Below are 19,854 nucleotides of genomic sequence, written 5' to 3' on the forward strand. Positions count from 1 at the left end.
TAAGCATGCAGGTGCAGCAGGCGGTTAAGAAGGCAAATGGTATGTTGGCCTTCATAGCGAGAGGATTCGAGTACAGGAGTAAGGATGTCTTGCTGCAGTTGTACAGGGCCTTGGTGAGACCACACCTTGAGTATTGTGTGCAGTTTTGGTCGCCTTATCTGAGGAAGGATGTTCTTGCTATGGAGGGAGTGCAGCGAAGATTCACCAGACTGATACCTGGGATGGCAGGAATGATGTATGAAGAGAGATCGAGTTGATTAGGCTTATATTCGCTAGAGTTTAGAAGAATGAGAGAGGATCTCATGGAACTTATAAAATTCTAACAGGACTAGACAGACTAGATGCAGGAAGGATGTTCCTGATGGCGGTGGAGTCCAGAACCAGGAGTCACATTCTAAGGATAAGGGGTAAGCCATTTAGGACTGAGATGAGGAGGAATTTCTTCACCCAGAGAGTGGTGAACCTGTGGAATTCTCTACCACAGAAGGCAGTTGAGGCCAACTTATTAAATATATTCAAGAAGGAGTTAGATATATTTCTTAAGGCTAAGGGGATCAAGGGATATGGGGGGAAAAAGCAGGGACAGGGTACTGAATTTGGATGATCAGCCATGATCTCATTAAATGGCGGAACAGGCTCGAGGGGCCGAATGGCCTACTCCTGCTCCTATCTTCTATGTTTCCTTATCTTTCTTCCCTCCCTCCCACCTAGTTTTATGCCTTCTACCCTCCCTCATCTTATCTTCCTTCTTCTTACCTCCGTCCTCCTTTTCTTTCTCCTTCTTACCTCTGTCCCTGTTACCTTCCTCCTCCCTCCATTGCCCTCTGCTAATGAGGAATAAAAGGATAAATTTGAATTAGGTATATGTTGTAAAATAAAGTGCTTTATTTTCATTGTTTTACTATGAATTTACTTAAATAGGAGTTTCCAATGTTCTTAACAGTAAGTAAGTTTAATATTCTTGCTTTTTCTTTCTGGCTGATTTGTCTCCCTTCCTCTTGTGAAACTTCAACTTACTGCTGAAGTACAGTTTCATAAGCACTGAATGCCCTCCAGTACTCCTGAGAGTTACTGTTCATTTGTGAGCCATAGTAGTAAATGTTAGCAGGAGGGAATCTCAGCCAACATTGATTCTGTCCTCAACTGACATCAATGTACTTCAGTTTCCCCTAGAGGTTGTTAATGATTCCGTTAGACCAGATGGCCCATACACTAGCGTACTGAAGGAGCCTTGGCAGGAAATTTAGGTACATTACTTAATGGAACTCTGAAGATCTAGTTGATTTGGCCTTTCAGGAAACATTTGATGAAGTCTCAAAAATAAAATAAGAGCGATGGAAATCCATAGTAGAACATGGAACTGTACAAAAATTGAGTGCTCATGAAAGGTACAGCGTTAGATTTTAACGGGCCACCCCAGCGTAAACGGGGCATTAGTAACCCCGAAAATGGCTTACCAACCCATTTAAGCAGGCACTTCGGCCGCTGTCACTGACAGAGCGACCTACAACTGAGTAGCTGGAGCGCTCGCCTGATTCAGTGGTTAAACCCTTTTCCTATAAAAATCGGAAACCTATACTTGTACCATGGATACTATGGCTATAGTATCAGCTAGCCATCCAGCTGAAGAGTCCAAAAAGTAAATTTTTATTTTTATTCTTGTTAGGCCCTCCTGGCTGAACAAAAATAACCTGAGCACTGCCACACCGGATGATCAATTTAAACTTGTCGCTAAGAGAGTGAGGAGAGAGGTTAGGAGCAATTTTATTTATGCAGAGCATGGAATGCTTTGCAACAGGGAATAATTGAGGCAGAGACCATTACATCTTTTAAGGAAAAATTGGTTAAATATTTCCAGCTGAGGAAAATATAGGGCTGTCAGGAAGAGCAGGCCACTGGGATTAGTTTTGGATTGCTATAGCAAAAAGCTGGCACAAACAAATTGGGCTGAATGGCATCTATGTGCTGTAAACATCTTTGTTTCTATAGATGGAAATCAGTGGTCTCCTGGTCCTCTTCTCTTTTGGTCCTTTTCTCTTCCCACCAACCCTGCTTACATGGGAAATTTCATGATTTGTGTTTTGGAATTTAAAATCATCATGACATAGTTTTATTTGAGAATAGTTTAACATGATATTGCATGCACATATATGTCATTTTTTTCAGGGTTTGTGAAGAAGATGAAGAGCAACAGATTGTCAGTCATCTTTGTACAAAGATTCAGCAATCCTTAAAGGATAAGGTAAAATCAGAGATGATAAGGTTTGTGTGAATAATTTGCAGATACAGGAAACTTTCTGGTATCCAGCACAGATGGGACCGACGTGGTGCCGGTTCATCAACAATTCCGGATAACCGAACGCTATAGTAAAAGATACGGAGCTCAGAGCTCCGTATAAAGCAACAAACCCTGTTGCTTCAAAACAATCGGCACAAGTTGCAAGCGTCTCTGTAGCTTAGCAACAGCTTCAGCTACACCCTTGCACAGCAACAAATGGAGTAAAAAAAAAGTAACTAAAAGTAAAAAAAAGTTACCTGAACCGACTCCTGAATTTTGCCGGTGGATAAAGCGTTCCGGTTATTTAGGGGCCGGTTAATCGAAAGTTTCCTGTAGTCTGAAATTATGTCATTTAAATTCAGATTATGGGTGAGTTTTACAAAACACTTGTGCCATTTGGTTAGTTTCTGAGCCTCATGATACTGTAATGAAAACTGATATTTAGCTCAAAAAATTGTGGCACACCAAGACCTAGTTGAGTTATGTGTGACAACCTACTTAAAGGAAAAGTCCAAGGTCCCAATCACTTTCGGCTTAATAATATTCTAGAATTTCTGCTGTCAGAAAATAGATACTGGAGGGTCAAAAATGCTTTGAATAGGCTTTTAATTAGATGCATTTGTTCATCCTTGGATATCTCCTTTTTTGTCTGTGTAGTCTGATCTCTGAAAGCATTATTTTCCTTAATGGTCAAGTTGACTGTGCAGTTTCCCTCTCCTTTTAGATGCAGCGCAATAGAGTGGACATACTGAAGCCCTACTTCCATGTCACACTAGTTTTGATTAGAAAGAGATGGGAAGAAAGAACTTGCTTTTATATAGTGTCTTTCATGTCCTTGGGACATCCCAAAGCGCTTCACAGTCAATGTAATGTGAGAAATGTTAGGATTTCCTTACTATTTCTCAAACTTAATCTCTAACAGAAGTACTTTTGAAGTTGAGTCACTCTTGTAATGTAGGTAAATATGGCAGTAATTGGTGCACAGCAAGGTCCCACATACAGCAGTGAGATACATGACGAGATATTGGCTCAGACCTGTTTTTAAAAAAAAAAAAATTAAAAAAAATATGCATTTACCTGGTGGCCTGGGAGGTATGGAGGCTTGCGATCCTAGGCCTCTCCGGGTACGCGCGGGCAGAGGCCCGCATATCCCAGGGACGCATGCGATTCGCAAGCACCCCTAGGACCACGTGGGCCGGCCCAACCAATAAAAGAATGGGGATCACTTAAAAAATACACGAACACATGAAATTTTTTAATTTTATTACATATTTAAAATTAATTAAAATGCCAATGACAGATCGCAAGTTCCGGGTTTAGCGCATGCGCTTCACATCCCTAAAAATGGAACCTGCGCGTACACACCTCGTAGGGGTTGCAAAATACGGCCCAATCTGTTTTAGTAGTATTGGTTGAGGGATAAATTTTAGCCAGAACACTGGGAGAACTCCCCTGCTCCTCTTCAAATAGAGGGATCTTGTACTTCCACCTGAAATGATAGACGGGTCTCTGTTCAATGTCTCAACTGAAAGAATCCACATCCGACGGTTCAGCATTCCTTCAGTACTGCACTGAATAATGCCAATTAACATTCAAATTATATGTAAAGATGGTATTCTGATAAACTCAAATCCTTTTCACATGTGTTCTTTGTAAGGTTTTGGAAAACATTCTGAGGGTTTTGTGCCATCTCAGTGGAAGACCCCAGAGCCTGAATTTAATGTTAGCAAGTGGACTTGCTTTAACTATTGACCGGTATGTAATGTTACAGCATCTGTAAAATGTGTATACTTCTGCATGAAGAGGTACTGTAGAAGCTACAAACAAGGAAAAGATGTAAAACAAGTGATTTTAGATGTAGCATCACAGCATATGATTAAGTACATTCTTGACTTTTTTTATAGCAATTTGATCTGCTATATGGGAATTTAACTAAGTGTTTTCTTGACTGTTTTAGGCTGTTATCGAGCACATCTAGCAAGAGTGTTTTATATAAAGTTGCAAACAATTTGAAGTTTTCACTCGCCAGTTTGCAAAATTTACATTGCCTGCAAAATGGCGCAGCCTCTTGTGAAGGAAATACTGGTATGGTTTTACCTTGGTAGACAACTTTATACCATTTGATTTTGTTATTAAATAGAAATTGTTCTATATAGCTGAAAGTTTTTCATGGATGTGTTTTTAAAATAAAGTAAGCAGTAACATTATTTTTTTGTCAGATGCAGCGTTAATGATGCCGGTTTGATAAACTTAGTTTTTGCTGCAGTTTTTTAAAAAGCTGTACCACTATAAACTTTTATAGGGTATTTTTCATTGCACAACCACTTTGGGAAAATTCCAGGTCCTGAAAATTGTGAAAAGCACCCATTTTATATTGCAGAACAATTTCTTCAGCAACCACTTTAAAACATGTCAAATGTACAGCCTCTTGCACTGTTCCAACGAAGCTCAGCGTAAACTCGAGGAACAGCACCTCCTCTTTAGATTAGGCACTTTACAGCCTTCTGGACTCAACATCGAGTTCAACAATTTCAGACTATAACCTCTGCCCCTATTTTTTCACATGGCAGCTGTTGATGATTCTGCCATTCCCATTTACACCTCAAAAAGACTCATCTTTTGTTTCTTAACTTGTCCCATTACCATCACCTTTTGCCTTGCACTATCATCCATTTTGTCTTTTAATCTCTCCTGCATTCCATCCTATCACAGACCTTCCCTTTTGTTCTTTCCCCGCCCCTTTCCCTGCACTTGCTTAAAATCTGTTACATCTCTAACTTGTTCCAGTTCTGACGAAAGGTCATTGACCTGAAACGTTAACTTTGTTTCTCGCTCCACAGATGCTGCCTAACCTGCTGAGTATTTCTAGCATTTTCTGTTTTTATTTCAAATGTACAGCTGTTGTAAAATCAAATTTAGTAATCATGTCACTGGTAGCCATAATTTCACCAGTGTCTGGGAAGGTCAGTAAAAAACAGTGTACATTTTACTGTTTTGCTGGTCTATACAGGTGGATAGAAACATAGAAGATAGGATAGGAGCAGCAGTAGGCCATTCGGCCCTTTGAGCCTGCTCCGCCATTCAATGAGATCATGGCTGATCATTCAAATTCAGTACCCTGTCCCTGCCTTCTCCCCATATCCCTTGATCCCTTTAGCCTTAAGAAATATATCCAACTCTTTCTTGAATATATTTAATGAACTGGCCTCCACCGCCCTCTGTGGCAGAGAATTCCACAGGTTCACCACCCTCTGGGTGAAGAAATTCCTCCTCATTTCAGTCCTAAATGTCCTACCCCTTATCCTTAGACTATGACCCCTGGTTCTGGACTCCCCGACCATCAGGAACATCCTTCCAGCATCTAGTCTGTCTAGGCCTGACAGAATTTTATAGGTTTCGATGAGATCCCCCCTCAATCTTCTAAACTCCAGTGAGTATAAGCCCAATCGACACAATCTCTCCTCATACGTCATTCCTGCCATCCCAGGTATCAGCCTGGTGAATCTTCGCTGCACTCCTTCCATGGCAAGAACGTCCTTCCTCAGATAAGGAGCTTAGCCCACTAGTGGTGGGGAAGATTAGCTATCTCTAGCACCAAGCCCACATTCTACTTGTGTTGCCATCAGGGTTGGTTGTGAAAAGCATCTTTTCTGGTATGCATAGCCTCCAGTGGCAGCAGTGCCACCAAATTTATATTACTGGCTTACTGCTGTAAATGCAACATTAGTGATAAAGTTTAAAATCTCCAGTGGAAGCATTTTAAGATATAAATTCAATAATATTGCCCTTATTGTTGAAGCCTTTTTAAAACTTGATTAGAAACTGTAATTTAATGAAATTTGTTTCAGCTGTACCTGTTGGATTAGTTACGTGGAAAAAGGAAACTGCTATTAAGTACTTTGAGTATGGAATACTTAGCCCTAGAACCTTGCTGTATGTTGGCTGTTATATGAAGCGCTCCTCTCTAGAACTAGAAAGCATTTTATTTAATGCTGACATTGAGTCCCAGGATGTCATACAACTAGAACTGGTATTCATTTTGTTTGGAAACGCCAGTGCTGAATCACAGAGGCAATCCACAGGGTTTTGCTTGGCTAGTGTCAATAGGGTTGTGGTAAACCACTGTTATACCTGCCTGTGTGGGTGTTTGTATTCCACTGCGTACATGTCTGTACATGCCTCGGCTGACTCCTCCCACGAGTCCAGGTATAAAGGTGACTGCTCCACAGTCCCTTTGTATTCTGGACTGGTCGACCACTCGAGGCACACCTTCATTCTCTTGTTAATAAAAGCCTGTTAGTTACTCGCTTAACCTCAGTCTTTTGAGTAATTAATAGCGCATCAATTTTATTAACAAGATTTTTTTATAATGGAGAAGATCCTCACACCAGCATGCCTGGACTTAGACCATCGGGAGGCGGACGCATCCACCAAGTTTGCTCACTGGCTTAGGTGCTTTGAAAGATTCCTGATCGCCTCCGCTGCAACGGTCAAATCGGATGAGGACAAACTGGATGTCCTGACCTCCAAAGTGAACCACCGAGCGTACTCGGTCATCCAGGACGCGACCTCGTACACGGCTGCTCTCAAGCTCCTCGAGGACCAGTACACGCGCCCAGTGAACGAGGTGTATGCCAGGCACCTCCTGGGGAGTCGTAAACAACAACCTGGGGAATCGACCGAGGAATACCTTCAGGCACTGTCTGTGCTTGGCCGGGCCTGTGGTTGTAAGGATGTAAAGGCCGCCGTGTACACCGAGGAACTTATCCGGGACGCTTTTGTAGCGGGCCACAGGTCCAATTACACCCGACAGCGACTGTTGGAGCAGAGTGACCTCGACCTCAACAAGGCCTCTGAACTCGCACTATCATTGGACGCAACCTACCGGGGCATGGATGCCTACTCCTCTGCACCGTGGACGCCGCGGGGAACGACAGCCTGGGACACGGTAGGACTGTCTCATAGCGCCGTGCCACCCCAGCCACATCCCAGCAACGGCCCAACTACCGCAGCAGTGTCCCAAGGCCAGAAATGCTACTTCTGTGGCCAGGCCAAACACCCCAGAGCGCGCTGCCCGGCGAAAAATGCGATCTGCTCGGGCTGCGGGAAGAAGGGACACTACGCCAGCGTCTGCAGGGCTAAAGCCACCCCGAACCCCAGCAGCGCCGCATGTGGGCCGTGCGGGCCGCCATCTTGGGCCTCCCCAGCCATGTGCGAACCACCGGAACAGCAGCCATTTTGGACGCCTCCAGCCACATGGGGATCATGGACGCCGCCATCTTGGACGCCAGCCGGGACGCAGCAGGCCCTCAACACCGCCTCATCTGATACCCGCAGCGACACACCGACCCCTACGCTGGCCTCCGTTACGCTGGACCAAGCGAGACCGCACCAACTGGCCCGGTCCACAATGGACATTAAGGTAAATGGTCACGAAACAACCTGCCTTTTTGACTCTGGGAGCACGGAGAGCTTCATCCACCCCGACACGGTGCGGCGTTGCTCTCTCCCAGTCCTGCCTGCGCACCAGCGGATTTCTATGGCCTCCGAGTCCCAGTCGGCGGACATTGGCGGCTACTGCGTGGTGACACTCTTAGTAGACGGGACTGTGTACGATAATTTTAAACTTCTGGTCCTGCCCCACCTCTGCGCTGCCGTTCTACTGGGGTTAGATTTTCAGTGCCACCTTAAAAGTGTTACGATGGTGTACGGTGGACCCCTCCCCCCACTCACAGTCCGCAGCCAGCAGCTTCCAAATTGCCCGCCGCGCACCAGGTGCAACCTCTCCACACTCAGAGTCACCCCCCCCCCCCACTGTTTGCTAACCTCACCCCCGACTGTAAGCCCATCGCCACAAAGAGCAGGCGATACAGTGCCGGGGACAGGGTTTTCTTTAAAACCGAAGTGGAGCGGCTCCTGAAGGAGGGGATTATTGAGGGCAGCACCAGCCCCTGGCGAGCCCAGGTTGTGGTCGTTAAGACCGGCGAGAAGCAGCGCCTGGTCATCGACTACAGCCAGACAATAAATCGCTACACCCTGCTGGACGCTTACCCACTCCCCCGCATAGCTGATATGGTCAACCAGATCGCGCAGTACCGCGTCTTCTCGACCATTGACCTGAAATCAGCGTACCACCAGCTCCCTATCCGCCCTGAGAACCGCCAGTATACTGCCTTTGAGGCAAACGGCCGCCTCTATCACTTCCTTAGGGTTCCCTTTGGCGTCACCAACGGGGTCTCCGTCTTCCAAAGGGAGATGGACCGGATGGTCGATCAAAATGCGTTGCAGGCCACTTTCCCATATCTGGACAATGTGACCATCTGCGGCCATGACTTGCAGGACCATGACGCAAACCTCTCAAAATTCCTCTGCACCGCCCAACTCCTGAACCTGACGTATAACAAGGAGAAGTGCATATTCCACACAACCCGCCTCGCCATCCTTGGCTGTGTTGTGGAACACGGAGTCATCGGTCCCGACCCCGACCGGATGCGTCCCCTTATGGAACTCCCACTGCCTCAAGGCCCTGAAGAGGTGCCTAGGGTTTTTCTCCTATTACGCCCAGTGGGTCCCCTACTATGCGGACAAGGCCCGTCCGCTGATCAAGTCCACCTCTTTTCCCTTGACGGCAGAGGCCCGCTTAGCCTTCCACCGTATCAAGGAAGACATTGCCAAAGCCACCATGCACGCAGTGGACGAATCCATCCTCTTCCAGGTGGAAAGCGACGCCTCCGACTTTGCCCTGGCCGCTACCCTTAATCAGGCGGGGAGACCCGTGGCCTTCTTTTCACGAACCCTCCAGGGCCCGGAGACCAGACACTCCGCTGTTGAGAAGGAGGCCCAGGCTATTGTGGAGGCTGTGCGTCATTGGAGGCACTACCTGGCCGGAAAACGATTTACCCTGCTCACTGACCAGCGTTCAGTTGCTTTTATGTTTAACAACAAGCAGAGGGGCAAAATCAAAAACGACAAGATCTTGAGGTGGAGAATCGAACTTTCCACCTACAATTACGAGATCTTGTACCGGCCCGGGAAGCTCAATGAACCCCCGGATGCTCTATCGCGTGGCACCTGCGCCAGCGCGCAGATCGATAGACTGCGGGCCCTCCACAATGACCTCTGCCACCCGGGGGTCACCAGGTTCTTCCACTTCATCAAGGCCCGCAACCTGCCTTACTCCATTGAGGAGGTCAGGACCATGACCAGGAACTGCCAAGTCTGCGCTGAGTGCAAACCGCACTTTTATAGACCAGACAGGGCTCACCTGATAAAAGCCACTCACCCCTTCGAGCGCCTGAGCGTTGATTTTAAAGGGCCTCTCCCCTCCTCCGACCGCAATGTGTACTTCCTCAACATTATTGATGAGTACTCCCGTTTCCCGTTCGCCATCCCCTGCCAGGACATGACCAGTGCCACGGTCATTAAATGTCTGAATGACCTCTTCACCCTGTTCGGTTTCCCCAGCTATATCCATAGCGACCGGGGCTCATCGTTTATGAGCGACGAACTCCGCCAGTACCTGCTCGCTAGGGGTATTGCCACAAGCACAAGCAGGACCACCAGTTACAACCCCCGGGGGAACGGACAGGTGGAAAGAGTGAATGCGACAGTTTGGAAGGCCGCCCTGCTAGCCTTAAAGTCTAGGGGCCTTCCGACCTCCCGCTGGCAGGATGTGCTCCCCGATGCGCTCCACTCTATTCGGTCACTGCTCTGCACTGCCACTAACGCCACCCCTCATGAGAAAATGTTTGTCTTCCCAAGGAAGTCCACATTGGGGACATCGCTACCACCATGGCTGACGTCCCCAGGGCCGGTCCTACTGAGAAGGCACGTGAGGACCCATAAAATGGACCCCCTGATCGAGAGGGTCGACCTCCTCCACGCCAACCCCCAGTATGCTTACATTGCGTACCCGGACGGGCGGGAGGACACAGTCTCCATACGAGACCTCGCACCCTCGGGGGCCCCAGTAACCCACTACCACCCCCCACCCCCCATGATCCAATATCCAACCCCAGCAGACGGCACGCCTGGGCCCCGCGACCCGCTCGACACCCACGAGGACTACACACCAGTGCCCTAGCCTACGCGGGACTCGACGCCGGAAGCTTCACTACCCCTGCCGTCGCCACGTCGATCACAGCGGCAGACAAGACCTCCGGAGAGACTCCAATACACAAACTTTTAATACACTTCACCCCGCCGGACTCATTTTTAAACAAGGGGTGAATGTGGTAAACCACTGTTATACCTGCCTGTGTGGGTGTTTGTATTCCACTGTGTACATGTCTGTACATGCCTCGGCTGACTCCTCCCACGAGTCCAGGTATAAAGGTGACTGCTCCACAGTCCCTCTGTATTCTGGACTGGTCGACCACTCGAGGCACACCTTCATTCTCTTGTTAATAAAAGCCTGTTAGTTACTCGCTTAACCTCAGTCTTTTGAGTAATTAATAGCGCATCAAGGGTGCATCCATTTGACTTCATATACAAAATAGAATTGCCAAGAAATTGAAAAATGATTTCAAACAGTTATTTAGTTTCTAAGGATTTTGCCACAATTAATGTATATTTTAAGATGTATTATTTTTTGATCACAGGTATTAAGGATGCCCCTGGAGAGAAAACAAGTCAGTCAACAACGGGTCATAAAAGGTTATCCATATTGATGATTAAGTGTTCAAAATCTACAACCTAATTGTGCAACTTGGTTATATAATTCAAACAAAATTTTAGGTTTTTAATTTGACTTAATACTTTAAATTGGCATCTTTCATATATTCCTGCAGCTTTCACCCTGAAGTAAAGTGGCATCAGAAGGAAGACCGTCTTATACTAAATGTAAAGTTGCAAAATTTTACAGAATATTCATGCAAATTTGATCATTGCAGAGTAATATTCAGGTAAAGGTTAAGTAGAGTGTGGATTATTTGCAAAGAAAATTATCGCCTTTGATTTTTATCTGACGCTTCATATTTAATTGCAGTGCCTCTGTTGGTGCCAAATCATACGTGGCAGACTTGGAACTTCAAGGCAGTATTTTAGAAGGCAAGTGCTCATGTGTCATTAAAAGTGAAGAGCCTGTCATAACACTGTTCAAAGAAGAGAAAGGTGTATGGAACAGTTTGCTGAAATTCAAGGTAATTGTAGTGAAATAATTTTGTTCCAAGTTCTGTTACACCAAATGAATGGATGGTTGTATACATATGCAGTCTTGAAATACTTAGCTGTGGTCCTCTATGTTTAGAAACAGCAAACAAAAATAGCCTTGAATGTCTAATTCATCCTACAGCTATTACATGTTCTGAGCTGTGAAAATCGACACACAGTTAGTGCTCACCAAGGAACTTTTTTGCCACTCATCTTTCCTTCCCCATTCAGTATTCCCTGTTGTAATTGTATTGGAACTAAATACCTGGAGTTCTGATTTCAAATGGTGTTACTTCTAATCTACATTGATGTGCAGTTCATTAATCCCTGTGCATTTCACATTTGCACTCTTAATTTGCATTTATAACGTGCAAGAGTGAAATACATGGAGATTATGGGCCCCATTGATCTTGGTTCCTTAACTAGCTGGTTTTACAGAAACCTTGAATCTAGTTTTGTAGGTAAATGTGCAAATTGTGAAAACAATTATGGTTAATGGGTTGCAGATTAAAAGATTGGTATCAACTAATACTATTCATATTCAGAACACCAGGTTTTGATTATTACTACTTAACAACTGGCTGCCATTTAACATCTTGTGGCTTTGCCCAGTTAGGTGAAAATAAGGCAAGGCAGCTATTATTGCAAAGCAGTGCATGCAGAAGTTCTTTTCAACTGTTCTAAAAAGCAGTTTTTTTCCCAAAACAATGCTACCAATTTAGTGCTGCTTTTGAATTTGGTTGGGTTTGCCATAGGCATGGGTTTGAGGTCTATGATAACACATGCAAAATATTTTTGTTTTTCTGTTCACATTTTATTTTAATCTGGGAAAAATTGCTAGTGTCTGGTAAAAAGAGGGGACTGCACAGGTGAATGGGTGATTGATAAAGAAAAAGGCTTGTAGGGTGCTATAGTGATAGCTGTTTGCTGCTAACACTATGCCATAGCCACTGTGGTGATAGAACCAAGCAGAGACCAGGCAACAGTAACGATGATACCCAGGAACATCTTAACCTCTGGTAGTGAGCTCCTCTTAAAGGTCATTCTTCTTGTTGGACTTCTCAAGACAATATTAATTTTATTCTACCTGGATGGTACTTGATAGGCCTCAAAACTCAAGGATATGTGAAAGTACTCAGATTTCTACTACATCTTCTGTCCTTGTCAACCGCAAAGGTACAGCTACAGGATAAGTGTAAACTAGAATATGTGTTCCACCAGCTCTTTAATGGAGGCATGAGGGGCGGGTTTAAACTAATTTGGCAGGGGGATAGGCACCAGGACGAAACCTTCGAGAAGAGAAACAAGGTGCACAGAGAGGCAAATTAGACAGTGATCATAATATCATTGGTGAGCTGCAGGCACGAGTCGCTACATGGGACTATGATATAGTGACAGTAACAGAGACCTGGCTCAAAGAAGGGGAGGACTGGGAACTTAATATTCCTGACTACAAGGGGTATAGGGAAGAGGAAAAAGAATGTGGGTGGCATTATTGGTCAGATACTTTTGCAGCACTGGAGAGGGATGATGTAGGTGAGGGACCAAAGACTAGTCTAATTGGTTGGAATTAAGGAACAATAGAGGAGCTATTACGCTACTGCGTGTATACTATAGGTCACCAAATAGTGGGAAGGAAATAGGCAAATTACAGAAAGATGCAAGAATTGCAGTAGCAGTAATGGGCATCTTTAATTATCCTAATATAGACTGGGATAGTAACAGTGTACAGGGCAAAGAGGGGGAGGTATTCCTGAAATGTGTACAAGAGAACTTTCTTGATCAGTGTGTTTCCAGCCTAATGAGGAAGGAAGCAGTGCTGGATCTAGTTCTGGGGAATGAAGTGGGGCAAGTGGAGCATGTTTCAGTTGGGACAGTGATCATAATATCAGGTTCAGAATAGCTATGGAAAGAGACAATAAAGTGTAAAAATACTTAACTGGAGGAGGGCAAACTTCAGTGAGTTGAAAAGGGATTTGGCCCAGGTGAATTGGAATCAAAAATTGGTAGGCAAAACAGTAACTACAAAGAGGAGATGGTTTGAGTGCAGAGTAGACACATTCCCACGAAGGAGAAAAGAAGGGCATCCGAAGCTAGAGCTCCCTGAATGACTAAAGATATAGAGGTTACAATGAGACAGAAAAAGGAGGCTTATGACAATTGGAAGGTTCATAATGCAGTAGAGAACCAAGCTGAATATAGAAAGTACAGAGGAGATCTAAAAAAGGAAATAAGAGGGGCAAAGAGAGAGTATAAGATATAGGGAAGTAAGGGTGGAAATTGCAGACTCTCTGGCCACAATCTTCCAATCCTCCTTGGATATGGGGGTGATGCCAGAGGACTGGAGGATTGCTAATGTTACACCCCTGTTTTTAAAAAATTGGAGAGGGATAAACCTGGCAACTACAGGCCAGTCAGCCTAACGTCAGTAGTGGGGGAACTTTTAGAGACAATAATCCGGGACAAAATTAATTGGCATTTGGAAAAGTATGGGCGAATAAATGAAAGTCAGTACGGATTTGTTGAAGGCGCAAAAATCGTATTTGACTAACTTGATCAAGATCTTTGATGAAGTAATGGAGAGGGTTGATGAGGATAGTTCAGTTAATGCTGTGTATATGGACTTTCAAAAGGCATTTGACAAAGTACCACATAATAGACTTGTTAGACAAATTAAAGCCCATGTGAATTAAAGAGACAGTGGCAGCATGAATACAAAATTGGCTCCGGGACAGAAAGCAGAGAGTTGTGCTGAATGGTTGTTTATCAGACTGGAGGGAAGTATATGGTAGTGTCCCCTCGTCTTCCTTCTGTGCTGTATTATTCTATGATTCTTTGAGTGGATGAAAAACCATCGGGTAATATCTCATTCTGTGTGGAGGAGTGTCATACAATTGGAGTTGCCACAATGAACAACAATTCAATTTACATAGTTCCTTTATTGTAAAACATGTCCATAGATGCTTTGCAGAAAGTATATAAATATGAATTCAATGCATTTAAGGCTACAGAGATTTTCTTGTATTATATGTGGATTGCCTTTATTGTTCAATGTAGCGCTTTTATATGAAAGAAACACTTCTTGTTAGATTTCGTTGGCTGTTTTTAAATTTGCTTTTGCGCCATGTTAGTGCCAGCAGCTCCTGCCTTGCTAAGCTGGCAGCAGTCTGAAGTAAACTGGCCAGATTCATTCAAGTTGGCAACAGAAAGGCCTGTTTTTTTAACTAGATTTTCCTGGCATGCGTCTTTATTGAATCGTCAAGTTTACTTTCGGGTTGCCACTGTGTACTAACACAGCACAGAATTTAACAGCAATTATTTAGTCAATAAAATAGGTTTGCATCTAGAGTTTACATGAGGCTATTGCACTCGGGCAAATAAACCGGGATAGTAATCAAAAAAAGGAAATCGCATCAGTTATCATTCGGCTCCCTTTTTTACTTATACTCCCAATATGTCCTTTCTCCCACTCGATATCTTCCCCCTCTCTCTCTCTCTCTCTCTCTCTCTCTCTCTCTCTCTCTCTCTCAGACACTGGGGCGGGGGGAAAGAGAAAACCAGATAGACACTAGGACAGACAGGGAGAGGGGCAGGAGTTTGTACATGTTACAAAAAGTAGTTATTCTACATCATCCATGTTCTTGGCTACACTGCATGATGAAACTAGAGCCACTAAGGCAATCGCTTGTTCTATTCATATTCTTGTACCAGAATTTATACACCAAATTTGTGGCTGTAATGGGGAAATTCAGACAACTAGTTCGAAGCCTTTGAATTGCATCACTTCTAATTTGACTTTTGTATCCTTTTGCCTTCAGCTAACTACATAATTAAGAAATAAAAACAGAAAATGCTGGAAAACACAGTCGGTCAGGCAGCAATGTTAACTGTGTTTCTCTCCCCACCGATGCTGCCTGACCCGAGTGTTTTCCAGCATTTTCTCTTATTTCAGATTTCCAGCATTCACGTCATTTTGCTTTTGTTACATAATTAAGAAGCCTTATTCTGGATTGTTGCTGTGCTGGCTCCATTATAACACTTCAGAAATAAGTGCTTTTCATGCTGCCTGTTGAAATTGCCTTATTTATTTAGTGGCCTGATTCGAAACCCTCCCTCCATCACTACCCTGCACTTGAGCCTTTAAGGCGATGATGTTTGCAGCAAGGTTCAGTGGGCTGTATATACTGAGCACTCTGGTTTCCTTGGAAACTTGGAATACCACTGCACATATACTATTGTGCAGGCAAGGGGATTATGTTTAATGCACATCAATCACTAACACCCTTACTATATGGGTTTCAACTGCATTTTCTTTCAGAATCCAAATGTCACTTTTGATTTCAACTATTTCGAGGAATCGACGGATAATGTATCTCTTCCAATTTGTAATGGTAAGATTCTTCATAGGAAAGAACATCTAAGGAGTATTTTTGTTCACGCACTGCCCTATTTTATACTGTGAAATTTAAGGTACACTTAGAAAAAATGTATCTTTTTTATTCAAATAAAAAGAATAACTTCACTTTTAACTACTCTGACCAAAATAATCCTCTTTTGCGTACGTTACCCATTTATTGGATATGTTCTTCTACATCCACCCCCTGCCTCCAGTGTCCTGAGACAGATAATTTAGAGAACTGTTATATCCCTTTGAGTTGGGGATGTCTACACAATGTAAGTTGAGTCTTCATTTCTCAAATTGTTGGAGTTCAACACCCATGTAGAATCTCATGTGGGAAACAGTTAGGGCAAATGGGTGTTGTAGAGAAGGGTTGAAAGTTGTGTATCCCAAGGGTCAGTGTTAAAATCAGTTTTATTCTTTATGTATATAGATTATTTGGACTTGGGGATTGGGAGAAAAACCTCAATTTGCTGACAACATTAGAGTAGGGAGATTGACAAACTGTGAAAAGGACTTTTTAAAAAAAAAAAATTTTTTTTTAATAATTGGGGAAACTTGAGTTAGCGGAATGTGTAGACAGGTGAAAGATGCAAATTACTGTGGACATTTATGCATTAATACATTTTGGGGGGGGAAACTTGGTATACACTCCATGGAACACTGCTGAAGAGTGTAGATGAACACCAAGACCTAGGGATTCAAATACATAATTCTCTAAAAGTGTGCAAGTTCAGGTAAATAAAGCCAGAAAAAAGGAAAATTGCATTTTGAGTTTTATAAAGAGGGGCATGAAGTATAACATTTCTACAAAACATTGGTCAAGCCAGTTAGATTACTGAATTGTTTTGGGAGACCCATTCTCGAAAGGATATCAAAGCCACAGACTATACAGCATAGATTCACCAGGATGATGCTAGGGTTGAGAAACTATAGTTATGAGATAAAAACAAAAAATGCAGGAAATACTCAGCAGGTCAGGCAGCATCTGTAGAGAGAGAGAATCAGAATTAACGTTTCAAGTTGTTGACTTTTCGTCAGATTATAGTTATGAGGAAAGACCCAAGATGCTGGGACCATTTTCACTGGAACAGAGAAAGGCAAGAGATTTAATAGAGGATTTTAAAATTCTGAAGGGTTTTGATAGTCAATAGGGAAAGATTATTTCCTCTGGTTGGGAAGTCAACGATGGGGGGTCATCAATTTAAAATTGTCATAGAGTGAGGAGAGAAGTTAAGAGAAATTACTTTATGCAGAAGATAGTGGAGCCATGGAATGCTTTGCCACAGGAAGTGGTTCAGGCATCTGTGTTGTAAACCTAAGGGATTTAATTTTTCTTCTGTTCAGGCAATGACTGTCTCATCATTCAGAAAATGTTTCTTTTTGGATGATTAGCCTTTTTAGGAGGTAGAGTAGTTCTTACTATTTCAATTTAGAGAAGGTTCCTGTAGTTTTTTTAATGCTGCTGTTGCATCTATAGTATTGGTGCTATCAGAAACAGTTGGTTCTTTCTCCTGAACACCACTAAATATGCACCATGTTGCATTGACTGGTCAGAAGGTAGTGGACATGGAACAAATACCTGAACAGGAGTATAAATGGACCTATCAGAGGGCGGTGGTCTTTGTCCTTGAGTCAGGAAATGATCTTTCCTACTCCCAACATTTATCCAGAGCCTTAACTTGTGACTGACTGTCACTCTCTTAGCATTGTAAGCTGAAAGTATCCTCTTATTCTTTGTTGATAGATATTAAAAGAAAGGGGCATCAAATAATAACAGAACCCATCATCGATGAATGGAATAGTTTTACCAGTGCTAATGACAGTTCTGAAGAAGATTACTGAAGATTCAGGTATATACCCCGGTTAAAAGTTTACGGTCCTGCATTAAATATTCTCTCAGGTACATTGATGCTTGTCACTGCTGTAAAAGGGCTGCATTTTTGCACTATGGGGTGTTCCCGTATAGCCAATATCCAACTATAAAATAGCATTACCTAGGAGTATAACTATAGTATCCCCTGGGGTCCAAACTGGATATTCATGTATTTCCTATTTTCAAAGGCAGACCAAGCAAACACTTCATAAGACAAGGCCAAATACAAACTGTTGAGCTGTTTTATTTCATAGTCAGTGAACAAACAGAGCAATGGTTAAGATCGGATTCATTGAGTTCAATCAGTACAACTTGTCCTCGCGCAATAATACAAAATAATAAACACAATACGCTTCCCCACATCAGTGGGTCACCTTACTTGACTGAAACAAAATAACTCTGAACTGCCCTCCTGCATACTAAACCTGAGTCTGGCCAAAGCTTGCTCTCCTAGCTTCTGTTTGAAGACCTGATTGACTACCTGTGTATCTTTTTTTTATAACTTTGTTTTCACTGTTAAAGGATCAGCGAATTCTCAACACAATGGCTCGATTACTGAGACAGGCTACCAAATTGCTTTTTATAGTCTGTGGGCAGCAACATCAAAGCTTAGCTCACCATCTATCATTTCAGTGGCTTTTTTTTAAAAAGGTGTGTGAATACATTTTAGAAACCCAATACAGGAAACTTTGTGCTATCCGGCACCCACAGGACCGAGCTGCTGCCATTGCCTCAAAACTGCCGTACTCTCCAGAGTTAATGTTAAGAGATACGGAGATTCTTATCTCCGTATTTGACAACAAACACTGTTGCTTAGCAACAGCTTCTAAACACTTGGGTCTGGCCTGCAAGCCTCTGTAGCTGAAGCTGTTGCTATAGCTACAGACCTTGCACAGCTTGACTGTTCAAACAAAGCAAAAAAAACAAAGAATAAAAAACGACGGCTGATTTTTGCCGGTGGCTCCAGATTGCCGGATAGCTCACCTCCGGATAGCACAAAGTTTCCTGTATTCAAAAGTAACTTTTTACAAGTCCTTTCTATAAAAAAAAAGTCAAAAACTCCCAAAGCATGATAGATTCACAAAGAAAATATGATGTTTTGATAGTTCAGGTAAATACAAACACTGATCTGCATTCAGAAAATTATCATGGAGTGTCAGAATAAATATGAGCATTTTGACAAATGTATTTCTTATTTGTTCAACCTTCACAAACAAATAGAAAAATTCCTCCACACCACATTGGAAAATCACCTCAGTATATTGTCAGCATGTAGAGATTATTTTAGGTTTCACTCCTCTAGCATATACTTAATGGATTCTGGGTTCACCCAGGAAAAAACACTCAAGATATATTGAGCTATTTCACCTATGCCTAGGAGTGTGGATGACACCTAGTATTGTTTGGAGTAGCAGATTTTCGGCAAAAGACAGCTAGTTAAATTTGCATAACACCATTATAAAGCAGCATCTCAATTAATATATTAGTAATTCTTATCCGTTGCATTGTATTTCCCCATGAGCTACATTCTTCCATGTTACGCAGGTAATTAGAGAAAATTTATAATGATCCCTTAGTCATCTAAATGTCATAGTAATAGTAAAAGAAACAAATATTTAAGTAAATTTTGCTTCAACAGTTTCACATTAACATGGTAGCTACAATTCTGGCCTCACTTTTTTTGCCTTTTTTTTCTATAGATGTAACTGAAGAAGGTCTTCTGGACAAACTTCTGCTTGCAGCCTTTTTTCTCCTTTTCACAAAATACCCTAGAATTTATCAGTGTTGTCATTTCCAGCTACCACACTAATGCAGCCTTCCATTTTGTATTTCAAGATTATTCTGTTTCCAGATCACAGTTGAACTGTTTCTAAATAAATTTAGAACAATTGTCTTTTGTTTTTTGTTTCTTCCAATTCAATTTTCACCCTATCCAAAGGATTTGATAGCTGTGGGGAGAAGAGGTGAGGAATAAATTTGTTACAAAGCACTAATGTTTCACCTATGTAAAACTTTGCCAGATTTGAATCAAACTTTGAATGCCCTCCCTCACTTTTTGAAAAGGACTTGAGGATGAGAAGAAATAACTTGTCAAGTTCAGTAAAAGTTGGTGACATGATGGTATCAGTTCCCACAGATGTATTGAAAGAA

At 42.9% G+C, this 19,854-nt stretch overlaps 1 protein-coding gene across 1 annotated transcript in view; it reads left to right on the forward strand.

Moving 5' to 3' along the window:
- Positions 1-19,594, forward strand: part of tdrd12 (tudor domain containing 12) — a 139,787-nt gene extending 120,193 nt beyond the window's left edge. Inside the window, exons 34-42 of the mRNA XM_085991576.1 lie at positions 2,167-2,242; positions 3,936-4,033; positions 4,236-4,363; positions 10,879-10,933; positions 11,068-11,181; positions 11,265-11,418; positions 15,747-15,819; positions 17,575-17,680; positions 19,404-19,594. Coding sequence (XP_085847702.1) covers positions 2,167-2,242; positions 3,936-4,033; positions 4,236-4,363; positions 10,879-10,933; positions 11,068-11,181; positions 11,265-11,418; positions 15,747-15,819; positions 17,575-17,672 — 796 coding nt within the window. The 3' untranslated portion in view covers positions 17,673-17,680; positions 19,404-19,594. The remainder of the gene's footprint in view (positions 1-2,166; positions 2,243-3,935; positions 4,034-4,235; positions 4,364-10,878; positions 10,934-11,067; positions 11,182-11,264; positions 11,419-15,746; positions 15,820-17,574; positions 17,681-19,403) is intronic.
- The last annotated feature ends 260 nt before the right edge of the window (positions 19,595-19,854 follow it).

The sequence above is a fragment of the Somniosus microcephalus genome, chromosome 6, assembly GCF_052327205.1.
Source record: "Somniosus microcephalus isolate GS21.2 chromosome 6, FLI_Smic_1.0, whole genome shotgun sequence".
In the NCBI taxonomy this organism is placed as follows: Eukaryota; Metazoa; Chordata; class Chondrichthyes; order Squaliformes; family Somniosidae; genus Somniosus; species Somniosus microcephalus.